Source organism: Eucalyptus grandis, chromosome 11 (assembly GCF_016545825.1).
Source record: "Eucalyptus grandis isolate ANBG69807.140 chromosome 11, ASM1654582v1, whole genome shotgun sequence".
Classification (NCBI taxonomy): Eukaryota; Viridiplantae; Streptophyta; class Magnoliopsida; order Myrtales; family Myrtaceae; genus Eucalyptus; species Eucalyptus grandis.
The window spans coordinates 31,882,826-31,901,497 of NC_052622.1; the positions used below are offsets into that span (position 1 = coordinate 31,882,826).

General features: G+C 40.2%; 3 protein-coding genes and 1 pseudogene across 3 annotated transcripts; 2 read left to right on the plus strand and 2 right to left on the minus strand.

The window, feature by feature from the left end:
• Window positions 1-616: 616 nt before the first annotated feature.
• On the minus strand, window positions 617-1,897 carry LOC104425954 (RNA polymerase II C-terminal domain phosphatase-like 4). Its single transcript, XM_010038838.3, has one exon. The coding sequence runs from the start codon at window positions 1,895-1,897 to the stop codon at window positions 617-619; it is 1,281 nt and encodes a 426-aa protein (XP_010037140.1).
• A 1,273-nt stretch (window positions 1,898-3,170) lies between these two features.
• On the plus strand, window positions 3,171-4,184 carry LOC104425956 ((-)-isopiperitenol/(-)-carveol dehydrogenase, mitochondrial). The gene has a single exon (XM_010038839.3). It carries the CDS (start codon window positions 3,252-3,254, stop codon window positions 4,038-4,040), a length of 789 nt encoding a protein of 262 aa, XP_010037141.1. The 5' UTR covers window positions 3,171-3,251; the 3' UTR covers window positions 4,041-4,184.
• Window positions 4,185-4,742: 558 nt separating this feature from the next.
• LOC104425957 lies at window positions 4,743-9,470 on the plus strand (annotated as a pseudogene).
• Window positions 9,471-11,708: 2,238 nt separating this feature from the next.
• On the minus strand, window positions 11,709-14,037 carry LOC104425958 (homeobox-leucine zipper protein HAT5). Its single transcript, XM_010038840.3, has 3 exons — window positions 13,583-14,037; window positions 12,470-12,864; window positions 11,709-12,299 (listed from the first exon to the last, which is right to left on the minus strand). Exons 1-3 carry the CDS (start codon window positions 13,692-13,694, stop codon window positions 11,880-11,882), a joined length of 927 nt encoding a protein of 308 aa, XP_010037142.1. The 5' UTR covers window positions 13,695-14,037; the 3' UTR covers window positions 11,709-11,879.
• Window positions 14,038-18,672: the final 4,635 nt, after the last annotated feature.

The window sequence follows — 18,672 nt, forward strand, 5'->3', positions numbered from 1 at the left end:
GTAATATGACAGACTTTTTTTCTAAGGGTTACTTTTAAAAATCGATGCTATCCACCACCCAAGGAAAACCTAACCTTCTATTTAATTGTTCGGTTGAAACGTGGATTTACGTTCTCTCTTATTAAATCCACCATTTAAGTCGTCAGCTAAAAGTTAATTTGGCATCGAGAAATTTTCTTTCTTATTTTTCAATGTTTTCTTTTCAACTTCTGTCAAGTGTCACCTTCAAGCTCAAATGATGGCTACTAGAAAAAGTTGGGATTTTTTTTTTTTTGGTCAAAAAAAAAAAAAGCAAATACAAATTAGTCAATTTCCTCTTTATTTTTATTTATTTTTGCACGGTCTTATCGAACCTTAGAAAAATCACAAATTAGTGGACAATCGGAAGCCACGTGATAAAGGAAAATAAAATCTTTGCAAAAATCCAAGACACCGGCGGCACGAGTTCGAGAGTTCCCATCATAAAGTCAAGAAAGCATCGCGTTACCTAAAAGACCAAATAACAAATGGTCTCGCAAATTAAAATTTTCACCAAAATAAAACAAAGCTATGTAACTAAATATATAAATAAAAAAAAATTGAAAATAAAAAGAAGAAATTTCTCAACGATCTAATTCTAACTTTCCGATGACACTGAAAATTCATCTTCCGGCCTTCTCCGCCAGTGATAATAAGCAGCCCATAACCAATCCGGCGATACCAATTTCTTCCCTTCCCGCTTCGCCCACCTCGAGCTCTCTTCTCCGCCGTCCAGCGCCACCACGTGCGTCACCGACGACCCGAGGCCTGCCTTGCACTTGGCCCCTAGCTCCTCCGCCGCGGCCCGGAGCCGACCCGACTCCGACCCCGACGCCACGATCTTGCTAAAGGTTAGCACGCAACCCTTCAGGACCCTGGACCGCACCCCGGCCAGCACCTTCCTCACGTCCCTGTTGTCCCAATTGTCCGCCCCATACTGCGGGTCGAAAAATTCCCGGTGCACGTCCTTCAGCGCGGCGAGTATCGACGACAGCACGCCCCCGTCCTCGGCCTCGTCGACCTTCGTCTGGGCGTACGACTTCCAATCTACGCCTTCGTCGGGACCGCTCTCGAAATCGAAGTACTTGTACCCCGGGACCGGGATCAAGTTCCTTCTGTGATCCGGCCAGACTTCCTCGGTGTCGTCCAGGATGAGGACCGCGCTCTCCGGCGCCAGCACGAGGTCGAGGCTCTTGTAGGTGGAGGAGGTGCTGAACTCGCGCGAGATGACCCTGGAGCCGAAGTAGGCCCCCGCCGGATCGAGCAGGCGGGCGACCGTGGACGCGTACTCCCGGTTGCCCATCGTGTACACGTACATCTCGAACATGTCGCCGGCTTGCCGCAGGAACTCGAGCGCGAACGGCCTCAGTTTGGTCACCAGGGGCAAATTTTGCAGCACGAAGAGCGTCCCGTTCAACGGCGCATCCGCAGCGTCCAGCGGGCATTGCTCTTCCGGCGCTAAGTGCGACGCCAGGATCGAGTCCACCAGCGTGTTGTCCAAATCGAGGACCAAGCAGAGCTTCTTAGTGGCCGCGAGATTCCACGAGTTGCGGTACCCCGCGACCTCGGCCGCCGAGAGCCGCAGCCCTTCCACCAAGTACCCGAAATCCCCGCCGTAGCGACCCCCGAGGGTCTTGCCGCAGTCGGCGCACGACCCCTCGAGGACGGTGGCGTGGCTGCACGCCGTGGCTGCAGAAGATCCGGGTTTCGAGCCTTGTCCCGAACCCGACGGCGCCGGTTCCTCGTCGAGCTTGCGACCGCCGCCGCCGCCCAGGTGAGAGTGGATGGAATGCAACTTCTGCTTAAGATACGACGAAACGGAGCGAGTGACGGACGACGACATGGGAGGATGGTCGCCGGAAGAATGATCCGTCTTCATCGATGGCCAAGTGAAAACTCCTATATCCTTCGTCTGACTTTGCGATTCTTGGAGCTATTTCGAAATCTAGAAATTAGGTGCTAATAATGAAAACAAGAAAGATCCAAGCACGACCATATATTCACGGCGGGGGGGGGAGCTATCAATCGATCAAATTAAAGATGAGAATGGCAATTTGGTGTCGGACGCCATCCGGAAGCAGAGAAACTTCTCCTCCTCCATGAGTCCATGACGTACGCCCACTGACTCTGAAAAGTCTGGGTCGCCAAGCCTTACCTTTTTCCAAAGGATAAATATCACGCAAAATTCATAATTTACTTTCAATTAAATTTTTAATCATCAAAAATTAAAAATTCATATATTTGTGACAATTTTTTGTCAAAATAATTTCTGCACTACCAAAAATTCCAAAATAATATATATGTAACAAATTTATTTTTATTAATTTCCGTTAAATTTGATTAATCTCATAAAAACGCAAACTAATATATCTATTAACTGTCACATACCATCCAACTTAATAATAAGACGGTAAGATTTAACGGATGTTATAAGTATATTACTTTAGAATTTTTTATGGTCAAAAAATTAATTTTGAATATAGGATTTTTCATGTTAGTAGCCCTATTTTAAAAGAGACTGATTAATGGAAAATATTGATTGATTAGATTGCAGGAAATTATATAAGCTGCTGCCTTCAGCTATAAACGTTTCTTTGGGGTTAGTAAAGTGTGCACCTCAGACAAAATGCTAGAGATATCGACAATGATTTACCTATAATTTGATATTATTATATATAAAAGATTAATGCGTACAAACAAAAGTAGAATTCAAAAAGAAATGCTGGCGTGGAAGACGTTTGTAAGGTTCGGTGTTAAAATGGAAAATGAAGTAATTTGGTGAAAGGGAACTAAAATTTTTTGGCAAATTAATTCATTATTTTGCTGATGCTCTCGAGTTTGATAAAACGAATATATTTGATAGGAAATAGTCAATTATGTAAAAAGCAAACGAAGTCTAGAAGGATACCAGCTTCATCTCAGTATTCAGACAAAATAATAAAAGAATAAAATATTCATTTTGTTGTTAGTGGGGTTACGAAAAATAAAACATAGACAAGTGGGAGCCCCCACCTAGGCTACGCATAGCATTAGTGTAATAGGGATTAGTTGGGATATGCAATTAATAATATCGTCTTAAAATAAAAATAAAAATAAAAAGGAAAAACTTGTAGGAAATATTGCGTTAGTTGAGAGAAAAAATAAATAAATTCTACAAAGCCACTGTCGCATTTACCGATACTGCCAGACTAGTCTGGTACAGAACCATTTTGATAAGAAGTTAGAAAAAACCAATGTCCGATTCCAAGAAAAGGCTCGAAGGCAAGGTGACCGTCGTCACCGGCGGCGCGAGCGGCATCGGCGAGGCCACCGCCCGCCTCTTCGCCTCCCACGGCGCGCGCGCCGTCGTCATCGCCGACATCCAGGACGCCCTCGGCGAACAGGTGGCCGCCTCGATCGGGGCCGAGGTTTGCACCTTCGCGCGCTGCGACGTCACCGACGAAGACCAGGTCGAGGCCCTCGTCCGGTCGACGGTGCAGGCCCACGGGCGCCTCGACGTCATGTTCTGCAATGCCGGGGTGGTGAGCCCCTCGGACCAGAAGATCCTCGACCTGGAGCTCTCCCAGTTCGATCGGCTGATGGCGCTCAACGTGCGGGGCGTGGCGGCGTGCGTGAAGCACGCGGCGCGGGCGATGGTCGAGGGGCGCGTGAGGGGCAGCATCCTGTGCACGGGCAGCGTGTCCGGGAGCTGCGGCGGGGTGCGGCGGACGGACTACCACGTGTCGAAGCACGCGGTGGTGGGGCTGGTTAGGTCGGCGAGCGTCCAGCTCGGGGCCCACGGGATCAGGGTGAACTGCGTGTCGCCGTACGCGCTGGCGACGCGGCTCACGAGCGCCTCGCTCGGGGGGATGAGCGCGGAGGAGGTGGAGAGGTACTACGAGCCGGCCATGGTGTTGAAGGGCGGAGGGATGCTGAAGGCCGGGGACGTGGCGGAGGCGGTGCTGTTTCTGGCGTCGGACGAGTCGGCGTTCATCACAGGGCACGATTTGGTCGTGGACGGCGGATTCCTTCTCCGGCGTTAGATTTTTTTTTTTTTTTAATTTGGACCGCTCTTTCTTTTCGTATTTATTATTTTGTAGTTTCCTCGACGGTGTCTTCTTCGATCAAGTTTGTCAAAGATTATATTGGCCATTATATTTCGAAACAATTAATTATCTAGAGTCGACTTTATCTGTGGGATGAAATTTGACCAAAATAATTTCAGCTTCTCTCGTATGCATTACCACTCAATTTGCATTCATGGAGATTGAGAAGATGGATCACAGTGAAAGTCCATAGCATGGTCGGACCTGAAGGTCACAACACATGAAATTTAAACACAAGTTTGAAAATTTGGACTCTAACAAGGATTCTTTATTTATTGAAAAATGAATGATTTGGATATTATTTAATAATTAGTTGATTAAAAATATTTTCATCGTCAATAATAATTTATATCTAAATATTTTGTAGATAATAAAAATATTTTTGGATTATTCAATTTTGTAAGCGATTACTTTTAGAAAAATATTTTTTAAATCATTTATTTTTTATGAAATAGAAACACCCGAGATATTTTTCCAATTAACAGATTTTTTAAAGATGAAATTGCCCTTTCCAACAAGGAGAAAGGGTAGCATAAATATATTGCCCAAAAAAATTGTTCGGCCTATATATGTGCTATGAATAATATTTGCTTGCAACAAAAGCTTATAAGCAGATCAGTAATGATCATCATAGTAACAATGGAACTATCACCAACCACCATCGACACCATCAACGGGGTCATGTTCGACCATGATAATTAGTCGTACAAATTTCACTAATCCAACTCACATGGAGACTTAAATGATTAACAGACTATGATGGACCCAACTTACAAGCGACCCGTTCTGGTTGGAAGAGAGAGAAGGAGTAGGCGCGAAACCACCACAAAAACGTCGCCGTCGCGGAGGGCCGCCCCGGGAATCAGGGGACCCGCCCCGTCCCCATCCTGCCGTCCCTTTCTTATCTGCTGCAAAAGAAAGAGCAACTAGTGGTGGGCCCCACGACCCCCCCCCCCCCCCCACCGTCCTCTTTTCCCCGTCCGAGCCCCACCCGTTTGATTAGCCAATCGGATTCGGGATCGCCCGGCCACGTGTACAACGTAATCTTTACCCGCGGGGGGTTTTGGGGGCTCTCAATCGATGATGAGAATGGCAATTTGGAATCCGGCAATTAACATTTCTATTTCGGTAATGATTTATTTTCACAAATAATTTTTTATATTTTTATTTCCTAAAATAATTTTTAGATAAAAGAATGCGTTTTATAACCATACAAAATTTATATTCTCAAAATAAAAAATAATATAAATGCTTTTAGTATGACTCACAATAATGTAAAATTTCTTTTAATTTTTTAATAATTTTTAGATTTGTCTTTTTGTCCTCTCTTCTTCTTTCTCTAGCTGGTGATTTGCGGTAAGGGTGGCAAACGGTAGGCAGTGAGGAAGAAAAAGAAAATTAAAAAAAAAAAGAAAATGACTTACTTTTATAAATTATTCCCGCAAACTAGAAATTACTTTTTGTATCTCTTATTTATGTTCCAAATTTATTTCCCAGTTATTTTCTACACCGTGGAATAGAAAAGTCAATTAACATCACTAAATGAATGTCTATTTTTATTTTGTTTCACAGAACAAAATAACAATAATTTGAAAAGATAGGAATATTACCAAATGAAATCTTGGTCTCAGACGCCATCTGGAAGCACATAAACTTCTCTCCTTCGTGATGTACCCCCTGATTCTAAAAAGTCTAGGTTTCCAAGCCTTGCTTTTTTTAAAGAGGGTTAACATCAAAAAACTCATAATCGACAATCTATAAAAAAAATTAAATTTTTTACCACAAAAAAGTCCCAACTTAGTATATCAAACTAATTGTTTGACTATAAAAAATTCCAAACCAATACATTTATGATCAATTTATCTTTTATTATTTTTCATTAACTTTAATAAATCAATACATTTATGATAAATGGAGGGTAAAACACCCACAAATCAATACACCCATCAACTTTAATATATCATCAAACTCAGTTATTTGAGGGTAAAGTTTAATGCACAAATGTATTGGTTTTGAGTATTTTTATGATCAAAAGCTTTCTTTGGGATAAATTTATCAAAGATATATCAGTTTAGTGTTTTTCATTATATTAGGTTTTTTTTAAATGGTCTGATTAATTTAAAATATTAATTGACTTGACCACATGAAATTATATGAGCGGCTGCCTTCAGCTCTAAGGGCACGCGTGATAAAATTACTATTCCATAAATTGATTTCTCAATTTCTATTCCCCAGACAAATTTCTGAGCAAAGAAACCCATTTGATAACGACTCAAAATTTATATTTCTTGAACAAAAATCCGTTTGATAACAGAATAAAATTTCTATTTCTAGGAATAGAAATTGATTAAATAACAACATAGGAAATTCTCGAATACAAAATAATAGTCGAAATAATACTAAAACAACATAGGAAATCCTCAAATACAAAATATTAGTCGAAATAATATTAATACATTACAAAAGTTGAAAATACAATTTCATGAAATTTTCGGCATATTATTATCCCTTGCCATTTTATTGGCAATGGCTTTCCTAAGCATATTTATTTGGTTTCCCTCATTGGTCAATGTATTGTTTGCAAGCTCATCTTGCATAGGTTTAGACAAGTACTATGGAAGCATGAATATGAGTGCCATCAATGGTGCCTATATAGCCCTATCATTTTATCAAAGACTAGTATTTTACAAGATTATCAACAAAATAAAATTGACGGTGTAAAGAAATATATGACAATTCTACCTTGAAGTAACATTTATGGTTAGGAACCAATCGGGGGAAGGTCGGTTTATTTTGATTCTCGAATTGAATCAGTTCAGTTGCTCATCCCTAATTTATTTATTGTTACTCAATGAACCTTTAATGGCCCTTGCATAGCAAAGAGAGAGATTCTCTTGAATCTCTTGCCTTCGAATTAAAATTCAAGATTGGGTAACAATCTAATTATTTTGATTTTGCAAGAATTTTGAATCCGTAAAGAAACAAGGTTAAATTTCTAGGCACGTTTTTTTTTTTTTTTTTTTGGTAAAGGCTAGGCACGTTTTTTATTCATCTATTGTGTAAGAACTTTTTCTTCAACTGGCCATGCGCGTGCCCTTTCTAGGAGGAAAGAGCCCCATTGTTTTTAAGTAAGTATTTAAGAACTTTGGTCGTTTTTTAAAATTGGGGACTCATTCAATTGCCTTTCATCCTAAAGAGGAGGTTATAAAAAAAATGAAAAAAAAAAACACGAGCAAAATAAGAAAAAGAAAATTAGCAATAATTTGTGAAGTTATGGTTATGAGTGAATTAAGTTAGCAAGAAAGCGCAAGGTTCTTTTATATAGTTTAATTTCAGCTTCGATTTTTATTTCAAACCGAGAAGTTAAAAATTTTAACTCGATTTGTTCGATTTCTCTATTTCCTCGGAATAGAAATCTGTTTCGAAATAGAGAAATCAAATTGCATTAAACAGTTTGCTTTCAAACCCGTTCCTAAATGTTGGAACAAAGAAACAAAGAAATCGAGAAATAGAAATTTTGTCATGCGTACCCTAAACGTCTCTTTAGGGGTAGAAAAATGTGCCCACCAGACAAAACGTTAAAAATAACGACAATGATTTGCCTAAAATTTGATATAATTATAAAATAAGATTAATGGGTACAAACAAAAGTTAAATTTAAAAAGAAATGCTCGTATTGAAGACGTTTGTATGGTTCGGTGTTAAAAAGGAAAATGAAGTAATTTGGTGAAAGGACGCTAAACTTTTTTGGCAAATTAATTCATTATTTTGCCAATGCTCTCTAATTTGATAAAACGAATTTATTTGATATAAAAAATTGTCAATTATGTAAAAAGCAAATGAACTCTACAAGGATACGGACTTTATCTCAATATTCAGTCGAAATAATAAAAGAATAAAATATACTGTCTTATCGTTAGCTGTGTCACGGAAGATAAAACATAGACACATGGGAGCACCACCTACACATAGCATTAGTGTAATATGGATTAGTTGGGATTAGTTGGGACATGCAATAAATAATATTATCTCAAGTTTGATTTATCAGGCAATAAACAACTAAACAAATTGAAATGATTTTTTCATATTTGGATTCAATAACGAAATATTTTAATGGTCTATCAACAATGTAAAGCAGAAAAATATAAAACTATAAAAGGATACCTGAGTGGGTTGATTTAGAAAGACGAGATGGAAAACTAGATAAATAAATAATTTTTTTTTTGGTATTGATAAACAAATAAATTTATCTGTGAATGGATTAAAAAGATAAACAAAAAAAAAAATGAAGACAGACATGTGGGAAATATTATGTTAATTGAGAGGGGAAAAAAAAGAAATTAAATAATTTTACGAAGCCAGTGTCGCGTATACTTATACCGTTTTCTGGTACAGCCATTTTGATAAAAAGTCTAGCATGGCTGGTAGGCTCGAAGGCAAGGTGACCATCGTCACAGGCGGCGCGAGCGGCATTGGCGGGGCCACCGCCCGCCTCTTCGCCTCCCACGGCGCGCGCCGTCGTCATTGCCGACATCCAGGACGCCCTCGGCGAGCAGGTGGCCACCTCGATCGGAGCTGAGGTTTGCACCTTCGCACGCTGCGACGTCACCGACGAAGGCCAAGTCGAGGCCCTCGTCCGGTCGACGGTGCAGGCCCACGGGCGCCTCGACGTCATGTTCTGCAATGCCGGGATGGCGAGCCCCTCCGACCAGAAGATCCTTGACCTGGAGCTCTCCCAGTTCGATCGGCTGATGGCGCTCAACGTGCGGGGCGTGGCGGCGTGCGTGAAGCACGCGGCGCAGGCGATGGTCGAGGGGCGTGTGAGGGGCAGCATCCTGTGCACGGGCAGCGCCTCGGGGAGCTGCGGCGGGGTGCGGCGGACGGACTACTACGTGTCGAAGCACGCGGTGGTGGGGCTGGTGAGGTCGGCGAGCGTCCAGCTCGGGGCGCACGGGATCAGGGTGAACTGCGTGTCGCCGTACGCGGTGGCGACGCCGCTCACGAGCGCTGCGCTCGGGGGGATGAGCGCGGAGGAGGTGGAGAGGTACTATGAGCCGGCCATGGTGTTGAAGGGCGGAGGGATGCTGAAGGCCGGAGACGTGGCGGAGGCGGTGTTGTTCCTGGCGTCGGACGGCATTCATCACCGGGCACGATTTGGTCGTGGACGGCGGATACCTACTCCGGCGTTAATTTTCTTAATTTGGATCGCTTTTTCTTTCCGCATTTGTTGTTTTTCAGTTTCCCACGTCGGTGTCTTCTTCGATCAACTTTACGGAAGATTATATTGGACATTGTCTTATATGGAATTGGATTTGAATCAAATTTCGGATTCATGTCCATTTACTCTTAATCATTTTGAAACATTAATTATCTCGAATCGACTTTATCTTATGCCATAAAATTCGACCTAAAATATTTTGAACTTCTCACATATACATTATCACTCGATTTGCTTAACATGAAGATTGAGAAGATGAAGCGTGATGAAATTCCATAGCAAGGTCAGACTCAAAGGTCAAGACACTTGATATATAAACCCAAGTTGGAGAAATTGAACTCCATCAAGACTTCATCTTTTTTGCAAAAAATGAATAATTTGAAAATCATTTTCCTAAAATTGATTGTTTGTGTTATTTTAAATAATTAGTTAATTATAAAAATGTTTCATTACCAGTTATGATTCATGTCTAAGCATTTTCGAGGGTAATGAAAATACCATTAAGCTGTTTAATTTGAAAAGCGATGTAAATAATTATTTTTAGAAAAAAAATTATACATCATTTATTTTCCGTGAAATAAACACACGATAATTTTTTTCCAATTAACAAATTTTTTTCTAGGTGAAATCACCCTTTCTTGGAGGAGAAAGAGTAGCGTAGAATCAATAGAAAAAGAAATAATCAAAACTAATTAATGATACTACACTAAAAAATTTGTTCAATAACATATATAAATAACATTGTCTGTTTGCAATTAAAAAGTTATAAGCAGACCATCGATGATCTTTACTGAATAATTAAATGTCGCCAACGACCATCAACAAGATCACTTTCAATGGTGATAATCGGTTATACAAATTTTACTAATCCAACTTGTATGGAGACTTATATGATCAACGGATTGGGATGGATTCGATTTACAAGCGACCCGTTCCGGTTGGAAAGAGAGAGAGGGGGAGTAGGCGGGGCCGAAAGGCGCAATCACCACGGAAACGTCGCCGTCGCGGAGGCCCGCCCTGCGAATCAGGGGACCCGCCCCCCGCCCCCCGTCCCCATCCTGCCGTCCCTTTCTCATCCGCTGCAAAAGAAAGAACAACTAGTGGTGGGCCCCACGACCCCCGTACTCTTTTCCCCGTCCGGCCCCACCCCTTGGTTAGCCAATAGGATTCGAGATCGTCCGCCACGTGCGCCGGAGAACCGGGCCCCACGAAGTTGCAGATTCCACGGTATCGTCTCCTTGGAAACGATGCCCGTGACCGCGGAGTCGTCCAATGCGGGACATCGGGACGCCGTCGTTTTTCACGTGTACAGCGTGGATTATCGCCGCGAATTTTATGCGAAACCTCTTCGGTACGTTCCGCTGAAAATCAGTCGCTAAGGAAATACGCATCCTAATGTACGTTACACGCCATGGGATTGATTTGTACACTCCATCGATGATTTCGGTTCATCGCATCGTGCTTGCCGAAAAAGACATGTTAAAAGCGAGAGATAAGCCCATTTACAACCTCTCCAATTCGTCCAATTTTATAAAAGCGAACTTTATGTGGTCCATGCCGAGTGTAGGAGGTTTGAAAAACTCCATTTTTTTGTAAGAAATCATTTTTTTTTTTTTTGTCGGGGATCGCCCATTGCGTCTCGAGACAAAGTAACACGTGATCACATCTTTATAATACTCACCGATTGAGATTCCAAACAACTTCACCGATATAATCGCTCGGTTGCCGTGCGAACGTGTACGCCTCGGATCACAACATAGGCGAGCGGGAAGATTCACTTCGGGTGTTGAATGCGCAACCCTCAAAAGGCCTCCCCAAAAAACCAAAAAGGTTAATCGACATGATTAAGACCTTTACAGGTCTAAAACCACTAACCCCTCCCCCGAATATTTAATTAATCCTTTTCCTTCTAGAAAATGCTCACGTCTAAAAGCTACCTCTATTAGTCCTAGTCTAAAAAGTCCCTCGACCCCACAAGATTAAAGGAGGAGAGCAACAGCCAATTATGCTTTAATCATCTGCGCTGATAATTTTAATTAAATCCCAAATTAAGATTTCCCAACTTCCCCCATGAAATTTAAAAATACTCTCTTCAGTGAAGTGAACCACCTAAAGCCTCGGACCTTTTCTAAGCTTCAAGAAATGGAACCCAATTGAAAAGGACGTGCCCTCATCATCTCAACAGATCTAAGGAAGTTCCTTTGATACCAGACGGCCATCGGACAGAGAGGACAACCGATACAAACTCTCGCGCGGGATCCTCTCGTGCACGGTTGTATCATGTCAAACGGCATATGGGCCTATTCACGTATCGGAACGTCACACGATTGAGCTTGCAAACAAACTTTGCTTTCAATACAAGTATAATTGCGTGGCAGAAGACGGGGTCGACAACTACTAACATGACTTTCGGCTCGGAAAAGGGTAAAAAACTACTGCGGAGTACAGGATCAGATCTGCGTTGAGCGCTAACGATGAAGTTGATTGCTTATTTATGGTCATAATTCACAAGAGTCCAGTTTCATGGAAGAAACAAGCCTTAAGATACCGATAGTTCCTTAGTACGGCCAGGGCCAGGAGGCTTGATCTTCGGGAGGGAATCCGAAATGGCACGAGCTTGTGGATAGGATGGGGTAATCGTCTCGAGTCTCTTCTAGCTTCGGGAAGACGCACAGATGCTGCAGGTTCTCATTCCGCGTGTAGTCCTCGTCTTGGGACGAATCCGAGAGGTCGGGCTCGAAGGCGTAGGAAGAATCACCGTGCTCTCTCAGCGGAGAATAGCCACCATTTGGACTGTCGGAATCCGATATCTCGCTCTTGCCGGGACAGACATCTTCGGGTACCGTCGAAATTCTCTCTTCTTCGCCCTTGGAGCAGGCGACGGGATTCTCCGGTGGTCCAGGAGATGATGCGTTGGACAATTTGGAATTTTGCGTTCCTCTTGCTTTGATAAGAAGCTTGTCCGTAAGGACAAGAACCTGCAGACAGACATCTTGACCATATCAGCATATTCAAAGCAAAATGTACATTAAAAAATGCTCGGGCTTCCTCTTCATTTCTCAACAATCCCTGCCTCATTCGACTAGAATAGTGGGATTTCGATACTAACTGGCAATTGATTATTCGAACGTTTCGATGTAATTTTCACCTCGGTTTTGAGCTTATCGTTTTCCTTGAGAAGGCCGTCGCAGTCGGCCTTGAGGCTGTTATAGCTGGCTTGCAGATCTTCGTATTCCTTCTCCAAGTGCTTGGTCTTCCATCGGGCCCGGCGGTTCTGGAACCATATCGCGACTTGCCGGGGCTGCAAACCGAGGTCCTTGGCGAGCTGGATCTTCCTCTCCGGCTCGAGCTTGTTCTCCAGCTCGAAGTTCTTCTCGAGGAAATGGACCTGCTCGGTCGTCAGCCTCCTCTTCTTCTCGGGTTGATGGAGATACTCGTCCAGCTCTTCCTCCCCGATTTCATGGGGATCAAACGCTTGGAAGAAGGGATTTTTCGACACGTTTGCCCCGCTAGCATCCTCAAAGCTCACCATGGATCTCGATCCTGAACCACAGAACACCCAGCAATGAAGCACCCGGGAAATGCTCCCATCTTAGACGAGTAAATTCTTCCTATAAGGCATCAACTGCTCGATCGAACAAAAAACTTCGCAGACTTCGAAAGCGATCTTAGTTTGTGGGAAATTCACATGGCCGTAAACTTAATCTCCGTGCAAGAATAGCCCATTAGAAGCACCTCAGAACAACAGATCTAGAAAAAGAATACCGAGAGTTGACTCATGCTGCTAAACGAATGGCTGACGAGCAGCCAGAAGAACGACAGTACTGATAGAAAGACGAGGGTTTGAGATCTGCGTTTTTGAAAGAGCATCTTTTCACGGGCGCATTGTAACCCACCATTAAACTGTATTGATATGCATCGAACTCAAGACAATCTTTAATCATTCATCCTGCGACTTCTGTTGATCCCATCACACGTATCACGATTCAACCAGGTAATGGATCTTTGCAGGAGAAAACTCTCCATCAAATCAACATGCTTGTCGATCTTTCTAACTAGATTCGGCAAGTCAACGCCGGCAAAAGATCTTGACCCAAGAAAAGAGAGCAAACGCCAACAAAAGTCACGCAACACATACGCATATGTCAACGAACCCCCCCAGATTGTCCAATCACAAACATACCCAGTAAACATAAATATACACAGATTATGCACGAAGAAAGCGAGGCGCATATAGCAAAGAGAGCATGGAAATTCATACCTACAGAAAAAGAAGACCCGTAAAAGAAAAAGGCATCGGAAGAGGGAGAGACTCGCTGGTTCTGAAGCAAAGATGCGATCGCTGAACCCTCGCAACCACCACCGCCCGCCATGGACGATCCCCCGCCACGCGTGCTCTTCTGGGTCGGATTCTGGTCTCTAGCTCGACACCATCGACCGAAATGAAAAGAAGGGGGTCTGGAACCGGGAGAGATGAAGGACTTAAGACTTATGGCGGAAGAAGCTGGTCATGATGATCTCGGTTATGTGGAACGTGTGCGAGCACCGGCAGGTCACACCCATCACTCAGAAGAGCAGAATTTTTGGAGGGCCAAAGGAGGGAGAGTGTATCGACAAAGGAAGAGGTTCGCAAGCGAGGAAGAAGGTGTGGCCGATGGGGTAAGAGAGGCAGAGAGAGAACAGAGAGAGAACAGAGATGACTGTTTTCCTCTGTTTCTCTCTGTGGTTTTATAGAGCTGGGGGTGTTCCTGGAGTGGAAGAGTATGATTCTAGGCATAAAATTGATTATTAATTAATTGAGAAAGTTTTGATAGAAAGTGCGATTATATGTTATTACTGAGCATTTATCTGAATTATTGTAGGCTCCCATATGATTCGAAGTGAGAATGTTTTTATCCGTTGGCGGAAAACAACGGTGGATGATTAATGAATTTTGATAAGTTCTGTTTATTTTACGAAAAATAACTAATCAATGAAAAATATTTTCATTGTCAATAATAATTTATATTTTAACATATTCATAAACAATGAAAATATTTTTCGTTTTTTCATTTTCATATGTGATTCAAGCAATCATATTTTGAAAAATATTTTTCAAATCATTAATTGTTTTTCGGAGAAAACCGTGTCATAGATTCACATGTTTATCCTAAAATTCTCATCTTTACAATATATCAACATCTTTTATTAAGAAACGTCAAGGATGATAAAAAATAAAAGAAAAAAAGAGTCATTTATTCGAAGCTGACATAAATTCAAGAGGGTGAATCAATCCTCCTCCTTTTTTATTTTATTTTATTGGTTTTAGGGTATCGAGTTCCCCTTATTTTGAAGTCTATTTCCACTTTCAGAAATATAATTATATAATCCATAGATGACTAGGGTTTTGGTTTTATTTCAATTGATGTAGTTTATCGCATTTCAATTGTCATAGATAGCTTATACTTTGCATAAACGAGCCCCAATGGTTTAGCAGAAAAATTGATAAGTCGTGCAAATGAGAAGCTTTCATGTTGATTTTATATACTTGCAAATTCTATATCATCGACATGTGTCGGGAATGATACAAACTTTTTATCTTTTCAGCATCTAAAGTTTGACCTTTTAGCTGATGTTGAGCATCCTAGACCTATCTAAGGTCCTCACAAGAATATAAATCTTCATTGTTTTTTTTTTTTTTTTTTTTTTTTTCCAGGTGAACGGTTCTTTTTCTACCTTTGCCGGTAAACTATTTTAGTTTTCATTTAAAAAAAGATTAGAGGAAAGACAGGTGTAAACTCAAGAAAAAGTGGCAAGATCGAAATAAAGATATATTCAACATGATGCCTATTGAGAAATAAAATAATAGGGAAAGATGGTGCTCCAAGGCTTCAACTCCATAATCCAAGAAGGGAGAAAAACTGGGGAGTACAAGAGGCATGCAAGGTGAGATCAGCATGAAGACCTGGAGCTTGCCATCCTGGACCGGAGAGCCAGTCAAATTGCGATTACCTCCTTTTTGACGTAAGAGGGTGGACTGCGGAGCGCAATAACCTGACGATGAAGGGATTACAATCCTTCACAAGATCACGTATTCTAATCGTGTCGGGAGTAAAATTTTGGCCAGCTTGAGCGGCGAGATCTATTGGCTTTTGACACGTCCCAAAGGTTGTAGTGACGAACTTGTACCTCTACGGTTAGATATGAGTCAAACAAACATTTTGTAGCTTTTGGTTGAGGGGTTGCTAGCTGGTGGCTCTTCTCTAGAACCCATCAAAACAAAATCTTATGTAAGTTTGTCATCTAGGATTGTAGAATATTAGTGGGAAAACGACACAAATGATCATCAAACTTTAGCCAAATGTGTAATATTATCCTTAAATTATTAATTTGTTCAATGTGATCCTTGAACTCTAATATAATATGCAATGCCATCAATAAATTTTTTAATTTATTTAATGTGGTCTCCGAACATTTGGTACATATTCATTGTAGTCTTAGATTATATGAAAATATTTAATGATGAAAAAATTATATTGGATATTTTCATATAACTTAGGGCATAAAATAAACATTTACGAAAAGTTCAAGAACCACGTTGAACAAATGATAAGTTTATGGATGACATTAAACATTGTGCTAAAATTCATGGATCATATTGAACAAGCTAAAAAGTTCAAAAGCAATATTACACATTTAATCAAAGTCTAGAGATCATTTATATAGCTATCCTAATATTAGAATTGGAATCTCCTCATCACAAAAAAAATATTTCAATGCTTTCTTTTATAAAAAGTAGCAAAACATATATGCACTAATTTATCGCCATTATCCTTTCTCTCTCCCTTCATTAGTTTGCTATTTCATTGTAACTCCTTAGCATTCGAGAAATATCCTTTTTCAAAAATTTAAAAAAAAAGTTTATTTTAGCACAACAACATTTAAACCTTTTCTCATGTTATTTAGTAGATAAAACTTTCTATAATTTACATGCAATCCAAAGATAACAAAACATTTACGATAGTTGCTTTGTAGTTCGGTAATTTAATTTTAACGCTCACCTTTTCACAACTAACGATACATTAGAACGAATGTTGTCCTTATGCTAGCTAATGCAGTTCACGCTCAATTCTAATAAGGGTTAATACTCTAAAAAACCTCAAACTGGTACACCTATAACAAATTTACATAAAACTATTTTTTTGACTACCAAAAACCCTAAATTGGTATACTTTTGATAAATTTACTCCAAACTGATACACTTGTGACAAATTTACTATATATTAGTTTTTTTTTTAAATTTTACTGTCAAATTATTAAGTTAAATGAGATGTAACGGTTGACCGGTATACTAATTTGGAATTTTACGCTCTATTTATCACAGTTTACAATTTTTGTGATTTTTTTGGTAGTATTAATCAAATTTAGTGGATGGTATATTTGTCACGAATTTACTAGTTTGAGATTTTTTGCAGTCGAATAAATTAGTTTGAGATAAATTTGTCATAAATGTATTAGTTTATAGTTTTTTTATGATCAGTTGGGTTAATTTGTCACAAGTGTACCGGTTTGAGGTTTTTCATTGTCAAAAAATAGTTTAGGGTAAATTTGTCATAAATGTACAAGTTTAGAATTTTTTAGGGTACTAACCCTCCTAATAATGTTTTCCTACGATGGTCTGCACAACGTGCGTGTGAACATCTAAAAATACATTACTATAGGGTTTCCTCTAACCATTACTTCCAAATTCACCATCTAATGTTTAGAACAATAATTGGAGTTTGGATTCTCATTTTCAACTATGAAAAAGGAATAATAAAATGGAAAATTAATGTTAGAATATTCAAATAATAAACCCAGCCTTATTTTTAAATTTTTGAACATTTATCAGTGATTTCACAAAATTTCATATAAATACTTAAATTAGAAGATTTTGAATTTGAATTTTTAAAATTTTAAACTCTTGGAACATTTGGGTCCCACGATTGAGAAAATGTTAAAAAAATGGAAAACCCAAGACCAGACGAAGAAGGAACACGTCCAATCAGTCGCGGTCGAAGGTGAATGGGGGTGGCGATCTACCGTCCACAGAGAGGATAGCGAGGGCGATGGCTGGTGACTAAGCCAATTGCAACAGGGTTAGCATGTGTTAATTATGATTATAAAGACACTAATCTATTGCCGAAGTACGGCTTCCATATATTCTAATTCTCCATCGAGGGCAACGAGGTTACCAATGAGTCAATGTGGTGAGATTTGATAGGTTTACGCTGGGATCGACATTGACTTTTTCTCATGATGTCAAGATTGAGTTTTACTTCCCTATCATTGGCTCGCAAATCCCCCGAAGAAAGGAAAATGTAAAGAACGATAATAACGAGGGGAATGTCTTGCCCTTGCCCCCCGTAATTATAATATGGAAAGCGTTAAACGAACGAAATGAAGTGATGAAAACAAATGGATTGTTTGGTCCAACATGTGTTGCTCGTTCATGTTTAAGTTGGGTTACTTTCGTCTCCATTTATCTCGTTTATGTTTAAAAAGGTAAAATTGCCCTTCATTTTTCTATTGGAATTTAAAGCGATGGACTCCAAATTTATTACGTTCTCTTCTTTTTGGTTCTCTTTTTTCTATGTAGGGAACATAAAGTGGGTCTTATCGTGTATTCCATTGAGAATTGTAGGCCTATAGCACATGTTTCCTTGCCGAAAGTAGAGTCACAATTACATTCTCAATGCGAAAATTTAAAATTTCGATTAAATCACACCTCCGCATAAAATAAAATAAACTTTAAAATGACAACTGATTTTGATTCAATTTAAATTGACAATGACTAATATCACCCACGGAACGTCTAGAAAAAATTATATATTTTAAGGTATCTTGACGTGCAAAACCTTTTCACGTCATTGTTCTTATTGTACTTTGAAAAATTCTTATATCTTCTCGCATGATATGAGTAAAAGTATCTCTCGGTAATAGCCGAACAAATTCACCAACTCTTTGATTTAACAAGTGGGGACAGGTCCCCACCAAAGTGAGTTTTGAGGTAGGGTGACAAGATTGCTATAAGAGCAATGATGAAAAAGAAGCTATTTTTTATTTTTTATTTTTCCATAGCATGGAGTTTAAATTTGAAGGAAACCCGTGATAGAAAAGCAACTGCAACGAAGGAATGGAAACCTATAGGCAATTAGCACGAATTGCCAAGTTCCAAAAGAATTAAACCTGTTAAAATAGTTCATAGACCCATTTGTCAATTCATATATAATAGATCGAGTTAATATATGAATTAATTATATAGAGTAAATGAGTCATAGATGAATTTACAATTTACTTAGATCTAACTTATTTCTATAACTCTCTTTTTAT